At 32.1% G+C, this 17,310-nt stretch overlaps 1 protein-coding gene across 1 annotated transcript; it reads right to left on the minus strand.

The window, feature by feature from the left end:
* Positions 1-3,686: 3,686 nt before the first annotated feature.
* Positions 3,687-9,851, minus strand: LOC114381880 (ABC transporter B family member 21-like). The gene is made up of 13 exons (XM_028341104.1): positions 9,672-9,851; positions 8,901-9,227; positions 8,757-8,811; positions 8,454-8,629; positions 8,126-8,347; positions 7,801-8,039; positions 7,137-7,662; positions 6,667-6,940; positions 5,711-6,591; positions 5,202-5,468; positions 4,763-5,026; positions 4,378-4,671; positions 3,687-4,223 (listed from the first exon to the last, which is right to left on the minus strand). The coding sequence occupies exons 2-13, from the start codon at positions 9,162-9,164 to the stop codon at positions 3,870-3,872; spliced, it is 3,816 nt and encodes a 1,271-aa protein (XP_028196905.1). The 5' UTR covers positions 9,165-9,227; positions 9,672-9,851; the 3' UTR covers positions 3,687-3,869.
* Positions 9,852-17,310: the final 7,459 nt, after the last annotated feature.

The following is a 17,310-nucleotide window of genomic DNA, read 5'->3' on the forward strand; positions in this document are numbered from 1 at the left end:
TGTACTATATAGTTTAAGGGTAGGACGGCTACTTACGTCTAGCATCTTTAAAGGGGAAAAGATTAATTAGTAAGCTCGTAAAGAATAAAACACAAAAACCGTGCAATAAAAATATACAATAATACAACTAAGTTATATAATAGCTAGTCAACATTTATGATATGGTCCATGCATGTGCTACGCAAGCGATGACGGGAGAAGAGTTGTAGATTGTCTCCTGTGGGTTATCTTCATGCCATTAGCCCAGGAATTTGGATAAGGATTTGTTTCCCCAAAAGCTGATTTACAATAAAGTCTTTTATTTTTATTGAGTTCCTTCCATTAACAATAGAAATTAAAATTACATTCTTTTGATTTTATTCTTTACCATAATTGAATCGACCTTTATTTTTGTGATTTACCACAAATATTGATGTACCAAATAAATGCTTTGACCTGCTCATAATTGTTTTGGCATTATCCAACAAATAATTGATTGAAATATACATATAAAAAAGGTTATTGTAGCATCTAGTTATTCAATATTCATACAAGAATAAAATGATAATTTCATGGTTAGATTAATTAATTGATTAGAAAATGAATAGAGCATTGTAAACAGAATGTGGTCGTAATTGAGGCTAATTATATATACAAGTAATCAAATTTAATTTTGATCTCAGTACGGTATGATTCTCCCACATACTATATTGTCTATAATCTCCGAACTACAACGTGAACTTCTTAAACTTTTATCATTTTCAGTCAAGTAAATTTTACATATTCTTGTTTATTAATTGAGTGCCCTTATAGCTTTCTTTTTAACAACTCTTAGCCTTGTACATTAATATAAATTAATAACTTTAATAATCCCTAACCTTATATATCAGTATTATCTTCAATCATTTTCATTTTTGTCATTGTAATTATATTAAAAACTTATATTAAATTATAAACAAATTGGAAGTGTTTGAAGTTACAACGTCCATGCCATAAAAGAAGGTTTTCTAAAGTGTCGCGATTACAATATATATATATATATATTGTAAATGACTAGGTGTAGAAATCCCCTTAACTCTCCCCTAAGTATATTCTTCCGGCTTTTTTAATCAAATGGGTGCGAATTTTGTAATTTTTTTTTCGTATGGGGATGGATTTTAAATTATTATCCAACAATAGGATGTTTTAAGTTAGAAGTCGATGTTATGATTTATTAATTTTTTTAACTGAAATCAGTTTAAACTTTTTTTTTTATTTTAGAACTTTGAAGTGTTAAGTTTAATTTTTTTAATATATTTTATGACTCTGTAATTTTTTTTTTTTACTTTACGTGTAAAGTTTTTTGTTTTGGGATTTATAATTTACTTGTATTTTTTTTGTTTTTTTTTGTTTTGATTTCAGTTTATTTAAAAAATTGTAAATAATTATATTTATTAATTATTAAATAAATAATTTTAATTTTATTTGTTATTAGTTTTATTTAATATCTTGTATACATTTTTGATATGATTTTATTTGATATGTTATATATTTTTTTATTTAAAATATTTTATATATTTTTTGAATATTATTTTATTTAATATATTCTGTGTATTTAAAATTTAGATAATTTTTTAATAATTTTATTGAATTTTATTTATTTTTTAAATGAAATAAATAATGAAAAATACTCAAATTTTAAAAAACTAAAATTTTAAAACAAATAACTTTATATTATTAATATAGTTTTTACTTTTATTATAAGTTAACATTAATAAAAAAATATAAAGTTATTTGTTTTAAAATTTTAGATTTTTAAAATTTGAATATTTTGCATTGTTTATTTCATTTAAAAAATAAATAAAATTCAATAAAATTATTAAAAAATTATCTAAATTTTAAATATACAAAATATATTAAATAAATAATAATAAAATATATATAAAATATTTTAAATAAAAATATTAAAAAATATATAACATATTAAATAAAATCATATGAAAATATATACAATATATTAAATAAAAATAATAACAATTAAAATTAAAATTATTTATTTAATAATTAAATAAATATAATTATTTATAATTTTTTTAAAAAACTTGAAAGCAAAACAAAAGAAAATACAAGTAAATAAAAAATCGTAAAACAACAACTTAAAAAAAAAGAGTTACGCCTTCGAAGTTGTAAAATATAAAAAAAAATAAACTTACGACTTTAAAGTTGTAAAATAAAAAAACACGTATAATTTTAAAGTTGTAAATAAAAAAAATTCATCTTGTAAAAAAATTTATAATTTAAGTTAAAAAAAAGTTAATTAGTCTTAACACTTGTACAACTTCTCTCTTTTCAATAATAATTTAAAACTCAGCCTCAAATGAAAAAAGTCTAAAAAATTTGCCCTGGTATAAAAACCTATTGTTCCCCTTCTAAACCCCTTCATATTATGTGAATAATACCATCTTCTCTAATTCAATTTATCCCCAATTTCGTTAGCGAAACCTTTTCAATCATGATATTTATCTTAAATATTTCTTAACAAAATAAAAGTTTCATTCTTTCTTAAAATATTTCAAAATAAGCCCGGGCACCTAATGGGTTGACACCTAATTCAAATAGAAAGCAATAACATCTCCTGGCCAATTTGTTTCATATAATTACAGAATTTTTTTCTTTTAATTTTTTTTCCATGATTTTCAACCCGGCCTTTCTCACGTACAGGCAATGAAAACTATTACATTTAGTTTTCTTCTGTGGCTAAATATATTTTCAATCCCTAATAAATATCTGAATTTTATATTTATTTTTTGATAATTTTATCCCATTAGATTTTTAATAAAACAATAATTTTATTTTTTATTTTTGATTCTTTTTTTAATCCCTGATAAATTAGAAAATTTTGTATTTTGTTCCTCATAATTTTTTTATTTGTTATTAGTCTTTTTTATAACAAATGAAAAATAATTATCAGACAACAAACACAAAATTGTTAATTTATAAAGATTCAAAAAAGTGTCAAGGATCTAAAACAAATTTTTTGTTTTATCAGAAAACAAAAATGAAAAAAAATTATTAGATAACAACCACAGATATTTATTAGAGATTACAAATATATTTTATCTTTTTTTTAAATAAATCAGCATAATTTTTTTAGTGCCAAACTTACTGCAAAACATAATTTATTAACTCTTTCTCCCTTTTTTTCAGGTTCTGCTCATATTTTAGAGATTCAGTTTTGCTTGATCAGCCAGGTGTCTAATTGCTGAGTTATTAAGGTATGAGAGGGGAACACTCATTGAACCTTTTTAGCACCATTGTCTTCAGCAGCATCTCCCTTGGTTGTGATAACATGCTTAGCCATTATCTCCAACTCCAACCACTTTATAGCATCATTGTCTCTGTTGTCATCATCTATCTGGTGTTTACCAGTTACAGCTAAGGATTAAGATCTTGTCGGGGTGTTTCAGTCTTAAAGAACTGCATTCATGAAAAATGTAGCATCTCAGACCTATTGAGGAATCAGTTCTCCACAGGGGAATTTGGTCAAATTTTAAAATTAAAGAAATATAAGTTTGATATTTGCATCACTTTTACACAATTCAGGTTCCTACACAATCTCACTCTCAGGTGTGTGGGTTCTGAATGGTAAATTAGTAACATATTCTTGTGCAAGATTTTGATGTAAATGATAATGATATATTAGAATCATTTCCAGAACCAAGAAGAGATTAAACAAACAAAATATCTTTTATGACACTTTCTTTCAACAAAAAATATTACATAGTATACGTGAATAAAGCTGCAGAGTGCAAATGGAGAATGCCATTTAAACTTGCCTAATCATTGAGAAGGACAAAAATCCCCAGGATCTAATATTACTCGGATAAAATCAACAATAAGCTGTAAGGGGACTAAGATGTAGATGCAGTTGTGTGCAATGCTACTAAGGAAGCATAGTCACCTCCTTTGTTGAGTAATGCTTCATGTTTTCCCTTTTCTGCTATTACCCCGTTTTTAACTACTGCGATTAAATCTGCACCCTTAATAGTGGATAGCCTATGAGCCACTACTATTGTGGTTCGGTCCACCATAACGCAGTCTAGTGCATCCTGAACCACTTTTTCAGACTCAGCATCCAGTGCACTTGTGGCTTCATCTAGTAGTAATATTTTTGGATTCTTCACTATAGCTCGTGCAATTGCCACCCGCTGCTTCTGCCCTCCAGATAGTTGAATCCCTCTTTCCCCTACTATTGTGTCATAACCCTGAATATATAAAATAATGCTCTCAAGAATTCAGACCAGTGTTCATAGAATCATATGTTGTCTAAATAACATGTATTAATTTAGAATTTTGAGGATACACCAGTTGTTCTAGTCTTTAAGAGATTGAGTAAATAAGACACTGTCTGTAATTTACCTCCTGCAAACTACAAGTGAAGTTGTGAGCATTTGCGAGTTCTGCTGCAGCTATAATTTCTGCCTCTGTTGCATCGCCGCCCTTTCCATATGCAATATTGGCTCGGATGGTGTCATTAAACAGCACAGGTTCTTGGCTCACCAGGCCCATCTGTTGTCTCAGCCATTTAACTTGCATCCTTTGGATTTCAGTTCCATCCAGTGTAATGTTACCCAAGTCTGGATCATAAAATCTTTGTAATAATGAGATCACCGTTGATTTTCCACTTCCACTTTCTCCAACCAGTGCAACTGTCTGTTTATTATAGCAGTATAGTCAATCTATTAGTTTAGGAAGAAGTAATTATAGTAGTGAAGAAGAAAAGATGTGCAAATTAGTAAGTTACCTTGCCATTATGAATGGTCAAGCAAAGATCTCTGAATATTTGAACATCAGGTCTGGTAGGATACTTGAAACTTACATGCTTAAATTCAATCTCTCCCTTGACTTCTTCCAATGTCAATCCAGAGTCATCACTTGGGTCAATTTGTGACTTTCGATCAAGAATAGCAAATACAGAAGCAGCGGCACTTTTTGAATTACTTGAATCAGGGACCAAAGATCCAGATTGAGAGATTCCCACAGCTGCCAAGTTGAGAGCAAAAAAGACCTGCAAATCAGGAATCAACATCATTAATACAAGAAAAATAGTGAAGTTTCATGCACAGGACCACCCTATCTTGGTCAATAATAGCTTAACAATAACTGTGACGTCAAGAAGAAAATGTTGGAGTATAATGTGAGGGAAGTCCCACATTGGGTAAAAAATAAGGAAAACAACTTACACGGAAAACATCCAACATTGTTGCTTTTCCATCCTGTACAAGTCGAGCCCCAGCATAAAAACTGCATGCATAAACTGCATACAGCATAAAGAATGATACCCCATAACTAATTCCACTTATTATTCCTCGCCTTATGCCTGTCCTAATTGGTCCTTCACATTTTTCCTCGTATGATTTCATTACCTTCTTTTCAGCACAGAAAGAAGCAACTGTTCTTATACTCCCTAGAGCATCATTCGCCACTTGACTTGCTTCCTCATACAGTTTCTGATAGGTAAATAGAATTTTAATACTTTTAACATATAGCTACGTCAAAAACACATTCAGAGCACACTGTTGATCTATGTCCATATAGTAGTTTTCTCTTTCTTAATGTGGTGTCAACATTGAACAATGAAATATACAAAGAAACAAATCTAAATCACTTCACTTCCCCTGAAGTTGAAAACAGATATTTCCATATTCATTCACAATATTAGTGGAATGCTTAGAGGAATTAAAGAACTAACCTTTGCATCTGCGCTGAATCCTTTCAAGACCTTCAATTGCACGTATCCATTTAGTGCTAATAGAGGTGCCAAAGCAAGAATTATAAGAGCAAGCTGCCAGCTTGCATCAAAAGCAATTACCAAGCCAGCTACTGCTGTAGCAATATTTTGAACCAGCAAACCAAGTGCATCCCCAACCAAAGCTCGAACAGCAGCTGCATCAGATGAGAGCCTTGCTCCTATTGCTCCACTTGAATGTTCAGCTTCATCGAACCAACTAACTTCCATGTGAACTACTTTCTCAAAACACATTATCCGGATCCTTTTGATTAACTTACCACCAGCAATGCCAAAAAGGTAGAATCTACATGGAGGCATGACAAATGATACCACACCAAGTGCAACAAATAGTAATGCCCAATGTTTTGAATCTTTATGAAGTTCATCAACTGGCTCATAGAAAATACTTATCATTTTGGAGATGAAGAGTGCAAGAATGGGTAATATTACTCCAGATCCTACTGCGGCTATAGTCCCTATCAGTAAGAATGGAATCTCAGGCTTGTTTAAATATGCCAGGCGATAAAGTGGCACTTCTGGTGGTGAAGAAACTGTTGAAGGAGGAGCTTGAGGTCTTCCGCCTGAAGGTTCCAAGAAGCCAACTGTTGCAGGCACACCATGTGATTCTGAGAATGAGTTACAACCGCTACTTCCAACTCCTGATGACCTTTGGCTTATAGATTGTATGGAAGATCTTTGACTTGATTGTCTTCCAGAATGCACTATACTTTCTATCTTGTCTGTGTCATTTGCTGCATTTTTTTCTGACCCTTTAATTTCTTGCAGTCTAATGAGCTGCCTATAGGCTCCATTAGGATCCTTGGTGAGCTCAGCATGTGAACCTGATCAATGGAAAAATAAAAATAATGCAATAAGGTATAAGAAATTATATTTCTATTACTACATGTTATGTCTACCTCTTTCAACTATTTTTCCTTGATGAATAACAGCAATGCTATCAGCATTCCTTATAGTACTTAAGCGGTGGGCTACAATGACAGTTGTTCGGTTTATCATTATTCTGTCCAATGCCTCCTGTACAATTTTCTCAGATTCAGCATCAAGGGCACTTGTAGCTTCATCCAGAAGTAGGATTCTTGGGTCTTTCAAAATTGCTCTTGCTATTGCAACTCTTTGCTTTTGACCCCCAGAGAGCTGAGCTCCATGCTCACCAACCATTGTGTCTAGTCCCTACGTTCATTATTATACAAAATTACAGATGTAAAAGGAACATTCAGTATAATAATAGAAGTAAGAATTCTTTTACTTAAGTCTTATATAGTATTGCAGATAAAGATAATCCTGACAAAGGTTGGGAACATTTCAAACTGTTAAGCAGTAATTCACTATGCATTTTTGACATTTAAATGGAGATTCAAGGGTTGACCAGAGGAAGTTTATCTATAAATTTGGCGGCATTAGCTAGTTCTGCTGCAGCTCTGATTTCTTCATCAGTTGCACCATCCTTGCCATAGGCAATATTCTCTTTAATACTGCATGTAAAGAGAACTGGTTCCTGGCTAACTAGGCCTATTTTCTGTCTGATCCATTTCAGTTTGAATTCTTTGAGGTTGATACTGTCAATGAGAACTTCACCTGCCTGTGGATCATAAAATCTCTCTATCAAACCAACAACTGTGGATTTCCCACTCCCACTTTCTCCTACCAAAGCTGTTGTAGTGCCGCTTGGTATTGAAAGAGAAAATCCATTGAATATCAGTTCATCAGGTCTAGTAGGATAACTAAAGCAAACCTCCCTAAGTTCTATATCTCCACGGATGTCATCAAGCTGCCGACCAGTAGTGTCATAAGCATCAATTTCTGGCTTCCTTTTAATTGTTTCAAACATCTTAAAGGCTGCAGCTTGTCCTGCAGCAAAAGCACTCAAGCTTGGAGATGCCTGCCCAAGAGACCTGGGATTGGAAATATAGTTAGGTAGGATAATATAATATCTAATCATATCTTCTGAGATTTTAGACAGCGGGAGGGAATCAATTTTAGATATTATTTATAGTCTCATATTAAGAAAGAGCAACACATACACAACTTACATGGATCCATTCAATACAGCAACAATTACTGTGATAACCTCTCCTCCTGTATATCCTTTCTCTATTATCATTTTTGCACCAAACCATGTAGCCAAACCATAACTGCAGGTAAAAACAAAATACAGAGCACCAAACCCCAAACCAGAAGCTAGTGGCCCTTGCACTCCAGCCTTGTAAGCTTTGGTTAAGGACTGATTATAATTAGCTATAGCTTGCTTCTCCCCAGTGAATGAAGCAACCTGCGTTGGACAAGTAAAAGTCATTTATAGATCCTGCAATATCAAAAGGACCAAGTCCGGAGTTCTTTTTTTGTCAGTGTGCATACAGTTCGGATAGAACCAATTGTCTGCTCAGCCACAGTTGCTGCTATAGAATAAGCTTCTTGTCCCCTGGATGATGCTTTTGAAATAACCTGGCCTAGCACAGCACCAACCAACGCAAGAGGTGGAATACAAGATAGCATTACAACAGTTAGAAGCCATCCCTTGATGAATGCTACTGCAAAAGATCCAATGAAAGTTGCTATGAACTGCAAGAATTGTCCCACCTGAAATGAAATAGCAAAATTTAGCTTAAACACGATGACAATGAATTTTTTCTTTTAACAAACAAGATGACAATGATTTAAGACTTGTATGGTGGTTTGTTATTACCTTCTCACCCATGGCATCTTGAATAAGAACAGTATCACCTGACATCCTTCCAACAACCTCTCCAGTTCTAGTTTCCTTATCAAAGAAGGTGACATCTTGCCTCAAAATTGTTTTAAGGTATAAACCTCTAATTCTTGTGGCTTGTCTCTCCCCAGTGACCATCCAGCAAGTCAACTCTGGTACATAGAAAAAAAGGTTTCTTTTGGGGTCAAAAGGAGCCAAACTAATGAGTTAGATTAAGAACTATCAGGCTGATAAAACAACAACAACAAAAATAACAAACAGATAATCTGATGCACTTACGCAGAAGTGACAAAAGAAAAGTACCCACAGCGAAGTATACAAATTTCAGAGACACCTGAACGCAGTAATTTATAGAGAAGTGTTAAGTCTGAGTATGTTGAGTTACTAATATTCCTATCGTAAAAGGGACTAATGAGGAATTACCTTGGAAACTTCATCAACAACGTTGGAATCTTCGGTTCCTCCAAATGCATTGATCATATTGCCAAACATCAGAATCGTTAAGGGTATGGAGACTCCATTCCCAATAGCCCCCACTGTCCCCAAAAACATCAATAAATTATCCAAAGGATCAGCAAATGAGAAAAGCTTGTATAAGGGTACTGTTTTGACAGTTTTATCTTTGGCCTTGCTCTTTGAATCTTCCTTGCTGTCCGAGTCTCGATTCAAGGCGATATCCTGTGCCATTTTCTTGATGAAAGACTTTACACACCCCTCTACTAATTAGTAATTACTACAAACAGAAAACAGCTGCAGAAAATGCATTACAGGTTCAAGTTAGTAACACGCAACAAGATTATTGTGCTCTATAAAGTGTAACCTCGTAGTGAAATTTCATTTTTTTTTTCTCTTCTTGGTTTGTTGTGTGTGCACTGAGTTTGTGAACAAGATGATGGCCTTTTCTTTAATGGGGTTTTCAATTCAGACTCAATCAAACAAGAAAAATACTTCAGAGAAAACCATGAGTCAACTTTGACAAAATTTACTTCAGCAAAAGATAAGCAACGTAAAGTGGCAAAAAAAAAAAAAAAAACTACATCAAGTGCAATGGAGAGACTCCGAGATAAGAGGGAGTGTCACTGTCGAAATTATGCCTTAGAAGTTAGAAGACCAAAATCCAACAAGAGGGATAAGAATGCATTCAAAACCAAAAGAAGTAAACCTTATACAACCAAAAGCATAAGCAACTTCTACCTTAACAGAAGATCGAAAACTAGTTGCAGCATGCAGCACAACTAAATATTTAGTTGGAAAGTGGAACTCAAGTTCCAACTCGGATAGTTCATACTATACAACATCAGTTAAATATTTTGATAAGTCAATAGCAAAATTTGAATCAGCAAATTTCTTAGCCCGCAATTTAATGAGATTATGTTCCGAAATTATATTTTAGCTGTACCGAATCAATTGATTTGCACAATGTTGAACGTATGATTATTTTATTAAAAAAATAACAAATGACTCGCCCTCAATTGTCATTTCCTCTAACTAAACTTATTTTATAAACAATCACTGTCAAAATTGTAATTTTTTTAATAAAATATAACTCAAAATAACATTCGTTTTCAAAGAAGTTTGTGACACCAGCTCCGACGTAAGAAGAAAAATTAATATATTAAAATTTAATTAAATTAATTTTATTTAAATTACTTAAACCAATTCAAGTAAGTAAAAAGGTCACGTTCGCTTCACCGTTATCAAATAAAACTTATTAAAAACATACCTGACTCAAAATAAGGCGTCCAAGTTTACAAATTTGGAACATTATGTAATTAAAATAGAAACTCATGTCCTCAATATCCCTATGCATTGTGTCTCAGTGTCCTCTAGAGATTCTTTAAAGTCATCCTGTAACAGCCGTAATTATTAATAAATAAATAATACAGTAATAAGTTAATAAATAAATAAATAAATAAAATATAATTAGGTCATATTCTGACGCACAAGAACCCTAACAGAGCAATCAGAGGAGGAGCTCTAGAGAGCACCAGAGACGCCACCATTGCTAACAGAGAACATTTAAGCGACTACCTCGAGGTAAGGGATGAGTTACTCACGCTTGGGGATTAGAATGAACATGTGTAGGGATCCCTAGAGGATCAATTTTTGGGTTATTTTGGGGGGTTTATGAATTTAATTATGTTTTCATGTTTAATCGCGGATTGAGTGTATTTGATGAACCAATTGGTGTTCTGTTGCGAGTTTGTTGTAGGATTGATGTGTTCTTGTGTTAGGTGTGTACCTTAGGAATTAGAATTCTTTATAATTAGCATAAAAATTGTGTGGTGGTGATTTTGTTTATACCAGATATGTTGGTCTTTCAATCTTGTTCCTGTGCTAATGTATATTGTGTCCAGATAATTATTTTTTTACACCGCAGTGTATCCGTGTACATATATATTGATACTGTTTTTTTTACAAACTTTATATTTTATTTCACGTGGGTGATTTCTTGTCATGAAATTCATAGGTGTAGGGATTGTTGGATAATTGAATTGGCTAAAATCATTTAAAGAAATTAACTAAAGTTGTATTCACATTGTAATTAGGCATTTTCTTGATGTTGGCAACTTAGTTGAAATATATTCAAAATATAGGTATACATGTTGTTCATAGAAATCAATATGAGTATATATTTTATTGTTATATATATAATTTGTATTTACTTAATGATATATTTGATATTATTGTGATTATTTTATATTAATATATATTTAATACTTTTTATATATTATAAATAATATGTACATTTACGTTTACGTTAATATATATTTTGTTATATATTTTGAATATAATATACTTATATATATATTTTATGTGTATTTTATAGTTACTTGTTTATAAGCCTTGAAGTTAAATATTGTATGTTATTATTATTATGATATATTGTTATTTAATTGTTGAGTATATTTTGTAATTAATTAGAGTGTGAAATGTTAAACTGTAGACATGAAGCATGGTTGTGAATGAGTGTGTGATTGATATTTGTAGTGATTACTTGTCATGTGAGTTATGAGTCATGTGAGTTATGAGTTATACAGTAACCCGACCAGTGTGTACCTTGAGAGAACTTTTATGCGCAGTGTTAAAGAAAATTGTAGGATTCCTAGTTAGGATCCTGAAGGGTTAAACTATAGCGCAATTTGTATGAGTTATTGAGAGAACTTTTATGCGCAGTTTGTAAAATATAACTCAAAATAACATTTGTTTTTACCCTTTGAAAGAGACCAAAGAAGTTTGTGACATCAGCTCCGACATAAGAAGAAAAATATATTAAAATTTAATTAAATTAATTTTTATTTAAATTACTTAAACCAATTCAAGTGAGTAAAAAGGTCATGTTCGCTTCACCGTTATCAAATAAAACTTATTACAAACATACCTGACTCAAAATAAGGCCGTCCAAGTTTACAAATTTGGAACATTATGTAATTAAAATAGAAACTCATATCCTCAATATCCCTATACATTGTGTCTCAGTGTCCTCTAGAGATTCTTTAAAGTCATCCGGCCAATGATTTGCTCCTAATATCATTTTGTATGCTTATTCCTCTCAATCACATAATTTATTTACATCTCAAATTTCTTTCTCTTAAATGTACAAATTGTTGTGCAAGTAAAATTCTCAAACTTATTTTAGTTTTTTTTTTTTATCAATGAAGAAAACAGGAACAACCAAAAGGCAAAACTAAGAACGAATGTAAACTACACCCACAACATCTGCCAAAACAAAAAGCTGCAGATGCTGAGGACAGCTATTCCAAGTTGTGAAAGAATCTGAATTGGTAGAGCCATGCTTCGCAAGCCAATCAGCGTATTGATTCGCTTCTCTTAAGATGTGCTGAAGAGAAATTTGTCATTGCTGAGTCATTGATCGTTACTCTCGATAAAATTATTAAATCCAGCCAACTGAGCCGAGTAGGCACGAAGCAATGAGTAAGTCGAGTAATAACTTGACTTGAGTTACCATAACAAAAAACCTCATGGTAAAAGGATTCTTAGTTAATGACGATAGCTTTTGAGAAATAAAACAAACACCTAAAATAAAACATCATTTTATAGCTTTTTAACATTTAAAGTGTTCTGTCAAAAAAACATTTAAAGTGCTATCATGGAACATCACATCTAATTTTTTGTTTTATTTTTTTATATAGAAAGTTCAAATATAATATATCATTAGATTTAAGTTTTAACAAAATACAATGTCCATTAACAACAATAATACTCTACTTAGAAATCATGCTGCTGCCAAAAAATTCAATCATGTGTGTAATTGCTGAGGCATTAAGGTACGTATGCAAGGGGAACACTCATTGAACATTAGAACCTATTTTTCAATAGTTGTTCTGCAGCATAACGCTTGGTTGGGATAACATTCTTAGCTATATCTAGCATATCAGCTCCAACTCTCTTTAACGATGTCTTTCTTATCTTCATCTAACTTGGTGCATCTATTTGCCACTTACCAGTCACAGCTAAGGATTTCAATATTTATCTAAATGTTTCGAACTTAAAGATGAAAAAAAACACCAATATTCAAATCAAGTAAAACAAAGTTATAGCCAAAAGGAACTAGTGGATAGCTTTTTATAGTGGATATGACTGATATATGTGGCACTATCTATCTCAACATAAATATAATTAAGAAAAATATATAAAAATTTAGAATTTAATTAAATTAATTTTATTTAAATCGCTTAAACAAATTCACGTGGATAAAAGGATCAAATTCGCTTCACTGTTGTCAAATAAAACTTATTAAAAATATCTCCGACTTAAAATAAAACTGTCCAAATTTACAAAAGAACTCAAGTTAAACAGCGAAATAAAATAAAGTAAAGTATATGTTTGAAACATCATGAAACTAAAACAAAAACTCATGCTCTAATGTCACATCTTACCAGAGCATTGTGTCCCAACATCATCTAGCACGATGCTCTTAAAGTCATTCACTTAATCACCTGCTCCCAGGAATACAAGGTTCAAGATTGATAACTGCTAAATAATTGTGAATTTATAGGAGTTAAATAGTCAAATTTTGGCTTAAAATTAATTATTTAGCCGTTATTTGTAATTAAAAGTAAGAAAATTAAGTTAATTGAAATTCTGGTTGCAGATACGGAAAATAAGGTTGCATTTAGCAAAAGTGGCACAGAAAGGAAGAAAAAAAGAAGAAATTCTGAAGCAGGCCCAATCCAATAGGGGCGCTAAGCGCGCATCAGGCGCTAAGCGAGCAACTAACTGCACGCGCTGAGCGTGGCGTTAAGCACGAAGGTGGAAACCGTTACGCGCGCTAAGCCCAGCTAGGCGCCCAGCGCCCGATCCAACAGAAGCACAGGCCCAGCTTGCATGGCGCGCCCAGCGCGCGATCTGAACGCGCTAAGCGCGAGGTGTGGCGCTGAGCGCGACTACGAAGGCCCATAAGCCCACTTCAGCAACTATAAATAGAGAGGCAGTCCCAAGGAAATTTCATCCCGTCTCAGAGCACCACTCTCAGTACTTCAAGCCTGAGTTTTCTTTCCCCTCTCTATATTCTTTGTTTTGTTAGCCTATTCTTTCTTTCATCCCCAGTTGTAAGCCCTCCATGACCATGAGTGGCTAAACCCCTAGCTAGGGCCTGGCAGGCCTAAAAAGCCAACGATGTACAATGAGCTTCAAGAGTTATCAATGCAAAGGAATTTATTCCAGGTTTTTCTGTTCTATTTCTTTTCTTTTATTCGTGCATTCATTCTTAGATCTTTTTTTGGGTTTTATTCGCTCGGGAGAGGGTAATTCTCAATAATATTTAAGATTCAATGCATGCATCAATTTTAGGGGTTATACGCTTGGGAAAGGGTAACACCTAATAGAACATCTAAAGAAAAGAATCATTGGGTTAGCATTGCTAGGCATAGAATGATAACTCACTGCCCATGCATTTAAGCAACATCTAGAACTTAATCTTAATGCATTTTAATTATTGAATCTTCGCAAAGGCATTTGGGAGATAGGTAGTTAAAATAGGCTTGCCAACGTGAGGCATCAGGGGCAAGTAGTCAACAGATGTGGGTAGAACTAATACCATTTCATTGATAATGAATATCATATTTACATGCATCGTAGGCCAATTGGGTTTGTCTGGTCTTGGCATTTCTATTAATTGTTTTCCCTTTTTCTTATTTGTTTTAATAATAGCACTCTATTCCTACTTTAATTCCTATTTTTACTACTCCCACTTACAAATTGAGAGGTATTGAATAAGTGCAATAAAATCCCTGTGGACACGATACTCGGACTTTCGAGCTTTACTACTTGTCACGATTTGGTGCACTTGCCAAAGTCATAACAAAGATCATCACATGATTCAAACACAAGCAACACATAAAGAATGAGTTATCACATTTCTAAAGAAAATACATGTAGACAAAGACATAAGCAAATTATATTATAGAAATATTTATAACATAGCTCAACTTAAAACAATCCATGTCACTTCACCACTTTATTATTTAAAATTCATTTTTCAATCACCAATTACATTACACATCAATCACACACTCGAGTCAAGACATAACAACACTCTCCATTTTCATAATAAATGATTCAAAGGCGTTATGCAACATTTATATTAAGACCTGAGCCTATATGCAATGTGATATCATGTTAGTGAAAAATCACACTAAGACACTTAGAAGTACATAACAAGACACGTAACACAATGGGTATATCAGATTACTCTCACTAAGTAAAATCATAAAGTGACCAGTTAGGATCACTTTATTTTGCGAGAATGCTCCAACCATATGGGATTAACATAGGCTTAAAAGAGCATTCAAGCCGAGTGTATTTACTCCTAAGGTCTAGACTCCGAAGAATTCGCTAGAGTCTCACCTTTTTTATTCAGGTCCAACCCCTAAAATAATTTTTGCACGCAAACACTTCTCATGAATTATACAATACCCACGATCTCACACTTGTTCTCAAACACGTTTAACATATTGTGCTACAACTTAACACTTCATGTTCCTAACTTGGAACCCTACACTTTTCTTTTAACTCTTCGCGCATAAACACTTTTCTCAAGGTAAATACTAGTTGGGTTATTGTATAATTCAGAACTCACACCACAAGTATTGTCATATCAAGTATTAACCATACACTTATTCACAATCATATCTCAAGTCCACAATTTAACATCTCACAATGTCACAATCTGTCATCACATGCTTACGTGTATTTCACAAATTAACGCATGTTCAACTTTGCACTTATACTCAATCTCAATAACAATGTTATAATCTCAAAGCAACATGTTATCTCACAATTCGTCACATATTCAATTTATTACTTATACATAATTTCAATTACAATTTCATTATCCCAATATAACAATTTATCACGCTAATTTAGTAAATCTTATCCAAAACATAAGCAAATTATACAAAAATGTTTCTCACAACATGGGAAGTAAAACCCCTCAAACAATTTCACATAATCATATCAAAATCAAAGTAATCAAAATCGTAGGTTCAAAAACACAAAAAAACACCAAGAGTATTCAATTTTATCAATCATTCCCATCAGGGCATCAATTGATCTGTCAAACACAACAATCCCGTAATTATAATCATACATGAAGAATTACAATACAATAAACATCCCAAAGTAAATCCTAATTTGATTTTCTAAAGATCCTTACACATGTTCATTCTAATCCTAATTATGATAAACTCATCACTTACTTCTAAGCGAACTCATGTGTGTAGTCTGACAGCAATAGTGATGTCTCTAGTAGTTCCTTAAGATTCCTCAAACTTTTTCTCTAGTTGTTCTGTGAGGGTTTTCAAGTGTTAGAGAGAAGGAAGAGAGATTGAAGTCTTCATTTCACTATCTTCTTACGGGAGATATTTCTCTCACTACAGACATTACGTTATAAATCTCAACGGTGGAGATGTGCGAAAATGAGTTTCAAACATGGTATTAAAATTTCATGACAATCTAACGATTAACGAGTTTGGGATCATAGTATTACTGAGACAGTTTTGGATATATACGAAAAAAATAGCTCCATGCGAGGGATATTTCTCTCAGCACACATTATTTCACAAGTCCGGGATAGTAATTTTAGACATGTTTGAGTGTATGCGAAAAAAAGAGTTTTGAGAGAGGAAGAAGAGAAAATATAAAGACATTAAATTGTAAAATTGACCTAATATGTCTCCATTTATAACTAGGACACTTTCACTCTATTATTTACTCTTTTATTTATTCTTTTATTTATATATTATTTTATAAAAAAAACTCTATTTTAAGAACATATATTTATTTTATTTACCTTAAAATCATTATTTTAATTAATAAAACTATTTCTCTTTAATTACAAAAATTTCATTATTCTCCTAAAATTATATTTATTTTTAAATAAAATCATTTTTAATTTATTTTTTAAAAAATGAACACATGATCCTGTTTAAATAAATCAATATCTCCTCTAGATGAATAAGATTCTCATTGAAATATAATTTTGTTCTGCGTGTTGGAGCTTGAAGAACTCCAAAAGGACCGGTGTATTCAGGTCCAATATGTTGTGCGTATATTTCTCTTTTCTAATCAATTAACCATACAATTACTTGAACACTTATTGTAATTCCCAATATAAGAATAAAAATAGAAACAAATACCCGTATAATTCCATACATCTGTTTAAGAGATTCAAATATGAACATTCACCAAAAATGTAAATTCTGAAACTCATTGATTGAGGAATCAGTTTTCGCCAGAGGGAAATTGGTACGACTAAAAAAGAGTATGATATTTGCACGTCAAGTTTTTTAACATCAAGATCATAGGTACG

Source organism: Glycine soja, chromosome 13 (assembly GCF_004193775.1).
Source record: "Glycine soja cultivar W05 chromosome 13, ASM419377v2, whole genome shotgun sequence".
NCBI classification, from domain to species: domain Eukaryota; kingdom Viridiplantae; phylum Streptophyta; class Magnoliopsida; order Fabales; family Fabaceae; genus Glycine; species Glycine soja.